This window comes from Mobula hypostoma, chromosome 5 (genome assembly GCF_963921235.1).
Source record: "Mobula hypostoma chromosome 5, sMobHyp1.1, whole genome shotgun sequence".
Classification (NCBI taxonomy): Eukaryota; Metazoa; Chordata; class Chondrichthyes; order Myliobatiformes; family Myliobatidae; genus Mobula; species Mobula hypostoma.
This window is the reverse complement of record NC_086101.1, coordinates 33767126-33779697: the sequence shown is the minus strand read 5'-3', so window position 1 is coordinate 33779697 and position 12572 is coordinate 33767126. Positions and strand designations below refer to the sequence as shown.

Genomic DNA, 12572 nt, shown 5'->3' with positions numbered 1-12572 from the left:
GGTTACAGCTTTAATATCTTCTTCCAGCACAGCTGGGATAGATGGTTTCCTATATATCCCTGACATTCTGTGAGTGACCGTCCATAGCTGCTTTATAGGTGTCTCGGGGCTCAGGGTTCCACAAAATCTTCTCCAACTATCCCTCTTTGCATTTTTAATTACTCCCCTTGCTACTGCTCTTTCCTTTTTATACCCCATAACATTATCTAACACTGGGTACTCTCTTAATTTCCTGTAAGCTCTATTTCTGTTTCTTACAGCTATATCAATTTTTATTCCACCACAGAACTAATGCTCGAGCCTTAAGTACATTCCGTAGTGGAATAGTCAACTGAGCAACTTTATGAATTATAGATTCATTCCAATCGTCTATGGAGCCCTCGCTATCAATCTCTTCTATTATATCCACAGCTTTCTCCTGGTACTCATCCCAACGGGCCAAAGAAAAATTATACCTAGCAGACCTCTCCTCAACTTCTACTATCAAATTTCTACCAAATCGACATAATATAGGATAGTGATCACTTCTTAGTGTGTATTTGTCCATAACATCCCATCCCCCAACCCTGGCTAAGTTTGAGGAAGTGATAGATAAGTCTAAGTGACTACAATTATTCTTTACAATATTAAATCTTGTAGTCCTTCTGTCATTTAGCTGTACCATGTTGTATTTATCTAGAAACTCATCTATTACCACTCCATTACCATCTTTATTTTCACTACCCCATATAGGATTATGACATTGAAATCTCCAACCCAGATTACTGGGGATCTTACTGATTCATAATTTCATCCAAATCTGATAACATCATATTACCTGGATTATAAAAGTTAATCAAAGTTATTTGACCACGAGAGCTCCAAACCTCCACAGCCACAATTTCAAGGTTAGGTTTAAAATCAAGTCTTCTAAACTGGAGTCCTGTTTTTATGAAAGCAACACTCACAACATGCTGGAGGAACTCAGCAGGTCGGGCAGCATCCGTGGAAGCTATGTGTCAACGTTTCGGGCCAGAACCCTTTGTCAGGACTGTAGCGGGAAGGGGCAGAGGCCCTATAAAGAAGGTGGGGGGGGGGGCGGGAAGGAGAAGGCTGGTAGGTTCCAGGTGAAAAACCAGTAAGGGGAAAGATAAAGGGGTGGGGGAAGGGAGGCAGGGAGGTGATAGGCAGGAAAGGTGAAGAAGGAATAGGGGAAAACACAATGGGTAGTAGAAGGAGGCGGGACCAAGAGGGAGGTGATAGGCAGCAGGGGACGGGGGGGGAGAGTGACATAGGGATAGGGGAAAGGAGTGGGAGGGAATTACCGGAAGTTGGAGAATTCTATGTTCATACCAAGCGGCTGGCGACTACCTAGACGGTATATGAGGTGTTGCTCCTCCAACCTGAGTTTAGCCTCATCATGGCAGTAGAGGAGGCCATGTATGGACATATCTGAATGGGAGTGGGAAGCAGAGTTGAAGTGGATGGCTACTGGAAGATCCTGTCTGTTGTGACGGACGGAGCGGAGGTGCTCGACGAAGCCGTTCCCCAATCTGCGTCGGGTTTCACCGATGTAGAGGAGGCCGCACCGGGAGCACCGGATGCAATAGATGACCCCAACAGACTCACAAGTGAAGTGTTGCCTCACCTGGAAGGACTGTTTGGGGCCCTGAATGGTGGCAAGAGAGGAGGTGTAGGGACAGATGTAGCACTTGCGCTTACAGGGATAAGTGTCAGGTGGGAGATCAGTGGGGAGGGACGTGTGGATCAGGGAGTCGCGGAGGGACTGATCCCTGCGGAAAGCAGAGAAGGAAAGATGTGCTTAGTGGTGGGGTCCTGTTGAAGGTGGCGGAAATTGCGGAGGATAATGTGCTGGATCCGGAGGCTGGTGGGGTGGTGGGTAAGGACAAGGAGATCTCTGTCCCTGTTGTGGTGATGGGAGGATGGGGTGAGGGCTGAAGTGCGGGAAATGAAGGAGATGTGGGTGAGGGCATCATTGATGACGGCAGAAGGGAAACCATGATCTTAAAGAAAGAGGACATTTGAGATGTCCTGGAATGGAAAACCTCATCCTCGGAGCAGATGCGGGGGAGACAGAGAAACTAGGAATAGTGAATGGCATTTTTGCATGTGGCGGGGTGGGAAGAGGTATAGTTGAGGTAGTTATGAGAGTCAGTGGGCTTGTAGAAGATGTCAGTGGACAGTCTGTCTCCAGAGATGGAGACCGAGACATCGAGAAAGGAGAGGGAAGTGTCCAAGATAGACCATGTGAATTTGAGGGCTGGGTGGAAGTTAGAAGTAAAGTCAGTGAAATTGACGAGCTCAGCATGGGTGCAGGAAGCAGCACCAATGTAGTCGTCAATGTACCTAAAGAAAAGTTGGGGAGCAGTACCAGAATAGGTTTGGAGCACAGACTGTTCAACAGTACCAGAATAAATTATGGCTTCCTCTACTGCCATGATGAGGCTAAACTCAGATTGGAGGAGAAACACCTCATATACCGTCTAGGTAGTCTCCAGCCCCTTGGTATGAACATAGAATTCTCCAACTTCCGGTAATTCCCTCCTCCTCCCTTCCTCTATCCCTATTTCACTCTGCCCCCTCCCCCAGCTGCCTATCACCTCCCTCATGGTTCTGCCTCCTTCTACTACCCTGTGTTTTCCCCTATTCTTTCTTCACCTTTCCTGCCTATCCCCTCCCTGCTTTCCCTTCCCCAACCCTTTATCTTTCCCCTTACCGGTTTTTCACCTGGAACCTACCAGCCTTCTCCTTCCCACCCTCCCCCCATCGTCTTTATAGGGCCTCTGTCCCTTCCCCTTACAGTCCTGACGAAGGGTTCCGGCCCAAAACGTCGACTCATCGTCTCCAGGGATGCTGCCCGCCCTGCTGAGTTCCTCCAGCGTGTTGTGAGTGTTGCTTTGACCCCAGCATCTGCAGATTACTTTCTGTTTTTATGAAAGTTTGGAGGTTGGGAAGTCAGATGTAAGTATACAGTAAATGGACGGAGTTTCAACAGTACTCATATTCAGATAGATCGTGGCTCATAGCTCTCTGAAAGTGGCCACACAAGTAGATAGCAACACACATCAAAGTTGCTGGTGAACGCAGCAGGCCAGGCAGCACAAGTAGGTAAGCTGGTTTAGAAGGTGAATGGATGTTTACTTTAATCAGTCGGGTGTTGTGTATGAAACTCCGCTGATTTCCTTAGCTGTGTAGGTCCAGGGAATACACACTCTGGGCCCACCAAACCCACAAGACGGAGACAGCTCTCCCATCCAATTTGTGTGGATGCTGTGTAATTTGCTGCCCTGTTACAACTCAGTGCCAAGAAATAACAGACAGGACACTGTGTACCACTAAAGGAATTATATTTATGAATCGTAGCTGAAGGGTTAGTAAAGAAAATAAAGAAAAAAACAAAAAGGGGCCATCGTAATTGAACAGTCAAACGTGCACAAATTGGAGCTCAGCTCTTCTCAAAATTCATATTCACTGATTCTCACTCGATCTCGGTACTTGGCTCCATCAAATCACGGACCCCTGCCGGGTTGAATCCTATGAACAGTTCTCTCCAGCGTCTTCTCTCTTCATCTCCCTCTGAACAAAGGACCGCAGCTCACATTCCGAAGCACCCGTTATCTCTCCCCATAACCCAAACACTGCTTCTACAGAAAGACCATTACATTAGCAGTGAAGCCTTTCCCAGGGCGTTACACGTCTAAGACTCAGGAAGTCACAATGCGGCTGCGTAAATCAACACTTGGGCTACACTTGGGGTGTTGCGCACGTTCCTGGTCACCCCATTACCGGGAGAAAGAGGAGGTTTTGGGAAGGGTAAAGAAGGCCAATGCTGTGGATTGTGCAGAAGGTTGTTGTAGGTTGCAACAGGATACAGAGCTGGACTGAGAAGGAGCAGGTGGAGAAGTGTGAAGTGATACGCTTTGGAAGGTCACACTTGAAGGAAGAGCACAACGTTAATGGTGGGATTCATAGCGGTGTGGAGGAGCAGAGGGACCTTGGGGCCCACGTCTGCAGATCCCTCAAAGTTGCCATGCAAGTTGATGAGGTGGTTAAGATGGCAAATGGGGTTCACTAGTGGTGAGATTGAGTTCAAGAACCACAAGGTAATGTTGCAGCTCTATAAAATTCTGGTTAGGTTGTAGAGTATTGTGTTCAGTTCTGGATACCTCATCATAGGAAGGGATGTTAGAGAGGGTGCAGTGGAGATTTACCAGATGCTGTCTGGATTAGAGAGCGTATATTATGAGGAATGGTTGAGTGAGCGAGGGCTTTTCTCTTTGGAGTGAAGGAAGTGAGAGGAGGCCTGATGGAGGTGTATAAGATGATAAGAGAGGCATAAACAGAGTGGACAGTTAGAGACTTTTTCCCAGGGCAGCAATGGGAAAGTGGGTGTGGGGAGCGCATTGCTAAGGGGAATGGTAGAGGCAGATACATTAAGAACATTTAGATATGTATATAGTTGTAAGAAAAATGAGGGCTATGTGGGAGGGAAGGTTTAATTGATCTTAGAGTAGGTTAAAAGGCTGGCACAACATCATTGTTTGAAGAGTTTTGCTGGGATGCTGCCCCAGATTAGAGAGTATCGGCTATAAGGAGAGATTGGGCAAAATTGAGTTATTTCCTCTGGAGTGCCAGATGTTGAGGGAAGAGGGAAGACCTAATAGAAATATCTAAAATTACGAAAGACAGACAGAGGCAGAATCTTTTCCTCCAGAGTAGAAGTGTCCAGAGTAGAAGTGTCAAATACTGAGGGGCTTAAGTTTAAGTGGGGGGAGCTCAAAGGAGATGTGTGGTATCTGGAATACTGCCTGGGGTGGAGGGGGAGGCAAAAACAGGTGGTGTTTAAGAGGATGTTCGATAAGCTCGTGAAATGGCAGAGAATGGAAGGACAGGTCCATGTGCTGACAGGCGGGATTAGTTTAATTTGATGTCATGGGTGGCACAGAGCTGGTGGAGGAGTGGACTGGACCCTGTTTCAAGTTGTAACACTCTCCCCACTCTGATTGGGCTGTAGGTCTGTTGTAGCTCACTGTCTGCTCTGATTGGGCTGCAGGTCCATTGTAACTCTCTGCTCTGATTGGGCTGTAGGTTTGCTGTAACTCACTCTCTGCTCTGATTGGGCTGTATGTCTGTTGTAATTCACTCTCTGCTCTGATTGGGCTGTATGTTTGTTGTAACTCACTCTCTGCTCTGATTGGACTGTATGTCAGTTATAACTCACTCTCTGCTCTGATTGGACTGTATGTCAGTTATAACTCACTCTCTGCTCTGATTGGACTGTATGTTTGTTGTAACTCACTCTCTGCTCTGATTGGGCTGTAGGTTTGAAGGGATCACCTGGTCCTCAGGGCCCAGAACCTGATTGGCAATATATCGATGCACCCAGAGGTTCTCCTGGGCTGCCTGGGAGAGCTGGACGACATGGACTTCCTGGAGACCCTGGTCCAAAAGGACCTCATGGTGATCGAGGTGAGTCTGTAAATTTTTTTCCCTGGAGGTCCAAAGACATGCAGCATATGAATGTTGGAAAAATGGGCTTGGCGGGTTACTCAGCCCTATCCATTAGCTAGTTCCCTCACCCACCACAATGTTCCCAAGGACTGACCAAAGGGAGATGTTTCTGCCCTCAGTTCCTCTAACAATCCCTTCTGTTCCCCCAAGAACCCCAACCCCCATCATAGAATCACCTCACACCTTCCTGAACCTCTGCTGGTATCTGCCGCCTTCTCCTAGGACAGCTCACACTGCCCATGGACTGCCAGAGACTCAGCCTCCTTACACCTCCCAGCAAATCTCTCTGTGCACAGTGCGGCCTTGGACAAGCCACGTCCCGCTCTTCTCATCCAATCACATTGACTGGGGGACAACTCACCACACCCATCGAAATCACACCCAAGTGACTAGCAGATGGTCGTTATCGAATTGCAGCCTATGGGAAAGTGGCCGCAGAAGTGACCACAGCTGTGGTGGAGCTCGTTGGCTGTGACACACTGGGTCAGCCCAAGGTGCTGCGGAAATGCAAGGCTGTCCTAGACATTGTGTGGATTCTGGACCCGTTGAGATGGGAGGGAAGGGTTAGTTTTGTCCTGACTCCCTAAACATTCCTGACCGGAGATTCTGTCTCGCACAGGTCCCAGGGGTCCGAAGGGCCATCAGGGACTTCCAGGCCCCAGCAACCTGCCCGGTACACCGGGCTTGCCAGGAGAATCAGGAGCGATGGGACAACAGGGTCCTCAGGGACTCGAAGGTATGGAGCCTCGGAGAACGGGTCTGTGAGTGAGAGGTCACCTCTTCCCATTCCACAACCATCAACTCGCTCCACTCCAGAACCCCTCAACTGAAGCCAGCATCTTCACTTTGCAAACACAGGGTTGGGCTCCCGTGTAAATGCACAACAACGTGTGTCTGTCAGGCAGTGTGTGTGCGTGATTTGAGTGTAAAAGACTGTGTGTTTGTGAGAGAGAGAGAGAGAGAGAGACTCTGAGTGTGTGTGTGTGTGCGCGCAAGATTGAGTGTGAGAGACTTTGTGTGTGGAAGAAATAGTGTACGTGAGTGTGTGTGACTCTGTATGCATGTGTCCCTAGTATATGAGACAGTGTGAGTGTGTGAGTGTATTTGTTACCCTGTGTGTAAGAGTATGTTTGTGTCAGTGTGTGAGAGAGAGACTCTGTATGAGCCTGTGTGTGTGTGAGAGAGTGAGAGACTCTGTATGTGTGTGTGAGAGAGAGTGAGAGACTGTATGAGTGTGTGTGAGAGAGAGACTGTATGAGTGTCTGTGTGTGAGAGAGAGTGAGAGACTCTGTATGAGTGTGTGTGTGAGAGAGAGAGACTATGAGTGTGTGTGTGAGAGAGAGAGACTGTGTGTGTGTGTGTGAGAGAGAGTGAGAGACTCTGTATGAGTGTGTGTGAGAGAGAGAGAGACTATGAGTGTGTGTGTGAGAGAGAGAGTGAGAGACTGTATGAGTGTGTGTGTGTGTTTGTGTGTGTGTGTGAGAGAGAGAGAGTGAGAGAGACTGTATGAGTGTGTGAGAGAGAGACTGTATGAGTGTGTGTGTGAAAGTATTTTTGTGTCAGTGTGTGAGAGAGACTCTGTATGAGTGAGTGTGTGTGTGTGTGAGAGAGAGTGAGAGACTCTGTATGAGTGTGTGTGTGAGAGAGACTATGAGTGTGTGTGTGTGAGAGAGAGACTGTATGTGTGTGTGTGTGTGTGAGAGAGAGACTATAAGTGTGTGTGTGAGAGAGAGACTATGTGTGTGTGTTTGTGTGTGAGAGAGAGAGAGTGAGAGACTCTGTATGAGTGTGTGTGTGTGTGAGAGAGACTGTATGAGTGTGTGTGTGAGAGAGACTATGAGTGTGTGTGTGTGAGAGAGAGAGACTATGTGTGTGTGTTTGTGTGTGAGAGAGAGAGAGTGAGACTCTGTATGAGTGTGTGTGTGTGTGAGAGAGACTGTATGAATGTGTGTGTGAGAGAGACTATGAGTGTGTGTGTGTGAGAGAGAGACTGTGTGTGTGTGAGAGAGAGAGAGTGAGAGACTGTATGAGTGTGTGTGTGTGTGTGAGAGAGACTGTATGAGTGTGTGTGTGTGTGTGTGTGAGAGAGACTGTATGAGTGTGTGTGTGTGTGAGAGTGAGAAACTGTGTGTGTGTGTAAGTGTGAGACTCTGTATGTGTGTGTGTGAGAGTGTGAGAGAGAGTGAGAGACTGTATGAGTGTGTGTGTGTGAGAGACTCTGTACGAGTGTGTGTGTGTGTGTACGTGTGAGACTCTGTATGTGTGTGTGTGAGAGTGTGAGAGAGAGTGAGAGACTGTATGAGTATGTGTGTGTGAGAGACTCTGTACGAGTGTGTGTGTGTGTAAGTGTGAGACTCTGTATGTGTGTGTGTGAGAGTGTGGAGAGTGAGAGACTCTGTATGAGTGTGTGTGTGTGTGAGAGTGAGAGACTCTGTATGAGTGTGTGTGAGAGTGAGAGACTCTGTACGAGTGTGTGTGTGTGAGAAACCCTGTGTTTGAGTGTGGAGAGATTCAGGTGGAGACATGCTACCTGGGCTTGACGACCTGTCTCCTGTGCCCCCGAACGTCGGTGGAGAGCCACATCAGGCAGTAGCCAGTGGTATGGGTCTAACTTCAGCTCTTCCTTCACAGGAGTGCCAGGACCACCTGGCGTCCGTGGCATGACAGGAATGCCAGGCCGCAGTGTCAGTGTTGGATACCTACTGGTGAAGCACAGCCAGTCGGAGCAGGTGCCACCGTGTCCCCTGGGGATGAACCGGCTGTGGGACGGGTACAGCCTGTTGTACGTCGAAGGGCAGGAAAAATCCCACAACCAGGACCTGGGTACGTCGGGTAGCAGGTTCTTCAGCAGGGGATGGTGGTTCTGTAGAATTCACTGTGGAGGCCAAATAATTGGGTATATTTAAAGCAGAGCTTGATATTTTCTCTACTAAGAGTGTCAAAGGTGATGAAGAGAAGGCAGGAGAATGTATTCGAGAGGGAAAATAATAATAGCAGAGGAGATTTGATGGGCCAAATGATCTTCATTCTGCTCCTATCAGGTCTGAGAAAAGCTGGGTTCCCACCCCGGGGCAAGGCCTGTTAAAGTGATCGGCACTGTGGACGAACAGGAGTGGAGACTGGGAGCCTGCAGCTGGCTGACCCTGTGTCCACACTGGACAGAGAGTTCCAGGAACCAGGGTTCTCATTCCATCAGGTCTGACTCCCCCTGTATCGTAAGTCAGTTTCCAGTTCTGGCCCCTCAATGCCCACCCGCCCACCCCCCCTCCCCCGGTCTCTCCTCCCAAAACAGCCTGACCCTCACGTAAGAGATCAGTGCCCCTGTGTTGTCTGACACCCCCTGAAGCCCCAGCCTCTTCACCAAGGGCACTGCAACGCAGGGATCCCACAGTAACAGGCACCCTCTCCCCTCAGACAGGCTGCAGGTTAGCTTTGGGTCAAGGGTCACTGGAGTGTTCGGGCAGAGGGGGACCCCCATTTCCGGGGGAGTACTCTTCCTCTCAGCCACTGTGACTCTTTGCCCCAAAGCACAGCCCCGGGGTGGGGCAGAGGGTCGAGCCTGACCCCAAACGCTCAGTGGAACAGGACGGGCAGTCAGCAGTTGTGGGGGGGTGATGCAGGTCTCAATAAACCCCTCTCAGTTTAAAATCCTTGGCAACACCTCCCCCCTTCACTGCCCCTCCCTGCAGCGACAGTGAGGTGTTTAACCCCAGGGCCGTGTTCTCGCGCGGGACGGGAGAGAGGAAAGAAGGCCACTGGCTCTGGGTGTGTGAGGCAGGGGAGGGGGTTGTGGGGGTTGGCGACAGGGTGCGTGGCAGTGAGGCAAAGAACATGGCGACAGAGGCTGCGGGGGACGGCGGAGGGTGCGGGGGACATCGGAGGGCGTGGGGGTTGACGGAGGGTGCGGGTTGAGAATGGAGAGTAGCGAGGACAGATGGCGACAGAGGTTATGGGGGGTGCGGATAAAGTGAGCTGGGAACGGGGGCTGTGTGTGGAGTGAGATGGAGGGTGAAGTGGATGGTAACAGAGAAGGGGGACAGAGGACTTGGAGGTGAGGATGGACGTTGATGTGGGGGTGGGGACAGAAGATGTGGGGGTGTGGGGAAGGTGCAGGATAAAGATGGAGGGTGGGAAGGAGTGGGGTGAGGTCGAGGGCAGGTTTGGTAGAGGCAGGGTGTGGGGTGGGGAACGGAGAGTATGAGGTGGGGTGGAGGACAGAGTGATGAGGGGCAGCCTGTACATGGGGTGGGCGGAGGGACGGTGTGTGGGTTGGGGATGTTGTGGGGTGAGGACTATGGGTATTGAGTAGGGACAGGGCTGATTGGGGAGGGGTAGATGATATGTGGGGGGGGTGAGGAAGGAGGGTGTCTGGGGATGTTGTGGGGTGAGGTCGAGGGTGTACTGGGGTAGAGATGGAGAGTCTGTGGAGTGGGGGTGGGCTGACAGAAAGAGACGGGTTGGGTACAGGGCTGAGTGGGGAGGGATGAGGAGGGAAGGGTGTGGGTGAGTGGGGTAGGGACAGGCGTGGAAGAGCTGCTGTTACCTGGGTCAGTGACGTGTCATTTTTCTGCCTCAGGACTGGCTGGCTCCTGCATGCCTCGCTTCAGCACCATGCCCTTTGTGTACTGTAACATCAATGAGGTGTGTCACTTCGCCAGCCGGAATGACAAGTCCTACTGGTTGTCCACCAACGCTCCCATCCCGATGATGCCCGTGGCGGATGAAGAGATCAAGCAGTACATCAGCCGTTGCTCGGTGTGCGAGGCTCCCTCGCTCGCTGTGGCTGTCCACAGCCAGGACATCACCATCCCCATGTGTCCGCTGGGCTGGCGCAGCCTGTGGATCGGGTACTCCTTCCTCATGGTAAGAGCCTTCTCAATCCAACATTCCCTGCCCATTGCTGATAGCTATCATCGCACTTCACAGCACACAGAGAGGCCCTCCAGCCAACAGAGTCCGTGCTCGCTCCAATCATTTCCACTCCCCTCCTCTCCTCCCATTGCATCTCTCTCTTGTGCCCAGTGGAAAGCTCCTGTCAATCCTGCTTCCACCTCTCGTTCCCAAATCGCCCCAACGCTGTGTAAGAACACTCCCCTCCTCTCCAAGTTACACAGGGAAACGGGAGCAGTGCTGTTATAAAACTCTTTAATGGTTGCCTAGTACAATAAGATGGACTCTTCACCTGGCAATGAACTCGTTATGACCTCTGCACCTGATTGTCTACCTGCACTGCACATTCCCTGCAGCTGTGACACTTCATCCTGCATTCTGTTTTCATTTTACCTCTCTGCACTGTGCAGTGATTTGACCTATCTGAACGGTATTCAGGACAAGCTTTTGTCTGTATCTCGGTACATGTGACAAAACTAAACCAATCAATGCCATCATCTGACCACAGAGGGGGAAAACACTCAGGTTTCCCGACACTGGTGAGCAGTCACAAAGAAAAATCTTCAGCAGATTCAACACAAAAATCAGGAGAGGATATGGGACATGAGACAATAATAAACTGATTCCAACCCTGCCCCACTGTTTGATTCATGGCTGACACACATTGGCCTCAGCTCCTCTTCTGATCCATCTCTCCATACCCCTCTCCTCTTCTGATCCATGCCTCATACCCCTCTCTCTTCTGATCCATCTCTCCATACCTCCTCCTCTTCTGATCCATCTCTCCGTACCCCTCTCCTCTTCTAATCCATCTCTCCATACCCCTCTCCTCTTGTGATCCATCTCTCCATACCCCTCTCCTCTTGTGGTCCATCTCTCCATACCCCTCTCCTCTTGTGATCCATCTCTCCATACCCCTCTCCTCTTGTGATCCATCTCTCCATACCCCTCTCCTCTTGTGATCCATCTCTCCATACCCCTCTCCTCTTGTGATCCATCTCTCCATACCCCTCTCCTCTTGTGATCCATCTCTCCATACCCCTCTCCTCTTCTGATCCATCTCTCCATACCCCTCTCCTCTTCTGATCCATCTCTCCATACCCCTCTCCTCTTGTGATCCATCTCTCCATACCCCTCTCCTCTTCTAATCCATCTCTCCATACCCTACTATTCCTTGGTTCATTAAATATTTATCCACTCCCGCCTTAAACACTTCCAGTAAGCAACCTCCACCATTCTCGAGAGCAGACAATTCCAAAGGTCTACCACCCTCTGTCAGAAGAAGTTTCTGCTAACCTAGGTTTTAAATGATTGGCCCTTCGTCTCTATGTCTCCTTACCCAATGTCACCCTCCTTTCCGTGTGGCTGCATCAGGCTGCCTGTGCACCCTAAATACGTGGGTACCAAGTCCCCGGCATTGCGAAGGGTGGGTCTCGCCCTGAGCCGCACAACATCCCAGTCAGCTGGACAATGCTACACTACCTGTCCTTTGCGGAAAAGTTCTTCCGGACCAACACCTTTGTCCGCCAGATCACCCATCAGGCAGTGGTCAGCACGGAACGTCCTGCAGACGCTGCAGGAGAAGGACTTAGCCATCAGCCGTCTGGCAGAAAGTCCTGATCGCCAGGCCTCACCGAGAGGCCCCAAGACCTCGCCTGGCTGGCGGTGAGGGCGGGCCTCCCAATCGGGTCCTTCCTGCATGCCCGAGGCCGCGGGAAGGCTATAGTGGGGAAGAGGCAGCATATCGAGATGTCGGTGGAGGAATGCTGCTGACTGGCACATCTCAGGCCGCGGGGGTACGGACTGAGGGATGCACTGAAGCTTGCAGCAGCCACCACAAGGGCTCGGTGGGGAAGGTCCACGGTGTAGAGTTCTTCTAGTGGAGGAGGGAAGGGTCCGGGTTGGTGGAGGAAGCCTCTCAGTTATAGTAACAGGATACCACACCAGGGGGCCAGGTGAGTGTCAGCAGAGCTGTTGATTGATGTACTGGAACGTCGAAAGCATTGACGTTGAACATAAAGAATGAAAAGGCATTGCATGATTTATGCTTGTATATATTTTATTTACTGTGAACAAAGTTTATTTTGTTAAAAACAAAATCGCAGAATTAACGGTGCCGGTACTGCATACTTTGATGCTGAGTGTACCCGCCGGCTGCTGTCTTAGTTCCT

At 50.5% G+C, this 12572-nt stretch overlaps 1 protein-coding gene across 4 annotated transcripts in view; it reads left to right on the top strand.

Annotated features, from left to right (window-relative positions):
* LOC134346743 (collagen alpha-6(IV) chain-like) overlaps nucleotides 1-12572 on the top strand; it is a 182010-nt gene that overhangs the window by 168668 nt on the left and 770 nt on the right. For all 4 annotated transcript variants that reach the window (XM_063048336.1, XM_063048335.1, XM_063048337.1 and 1 more), the window contains exons 44-47: nucleotides 5323-5469; nucleotides 6131-6247; nucleotides 8143-8334; nucleotides 10088-10374. In XM_063048336.1, the coding sequence (XP_062904406.1) occupies nucleotides 5323-5469; nucleotides 6131-6247; nucleotides 8143-8334; nucleotides 10088-10374 (743 nt within the window). The remainder of the gene's footprint in view (nucleotides 1-5322; nucleotides 5470-6130; nucleotides 6248-8142; nucleotides 8335-10087; nucleotides 10375-12572) is intronic.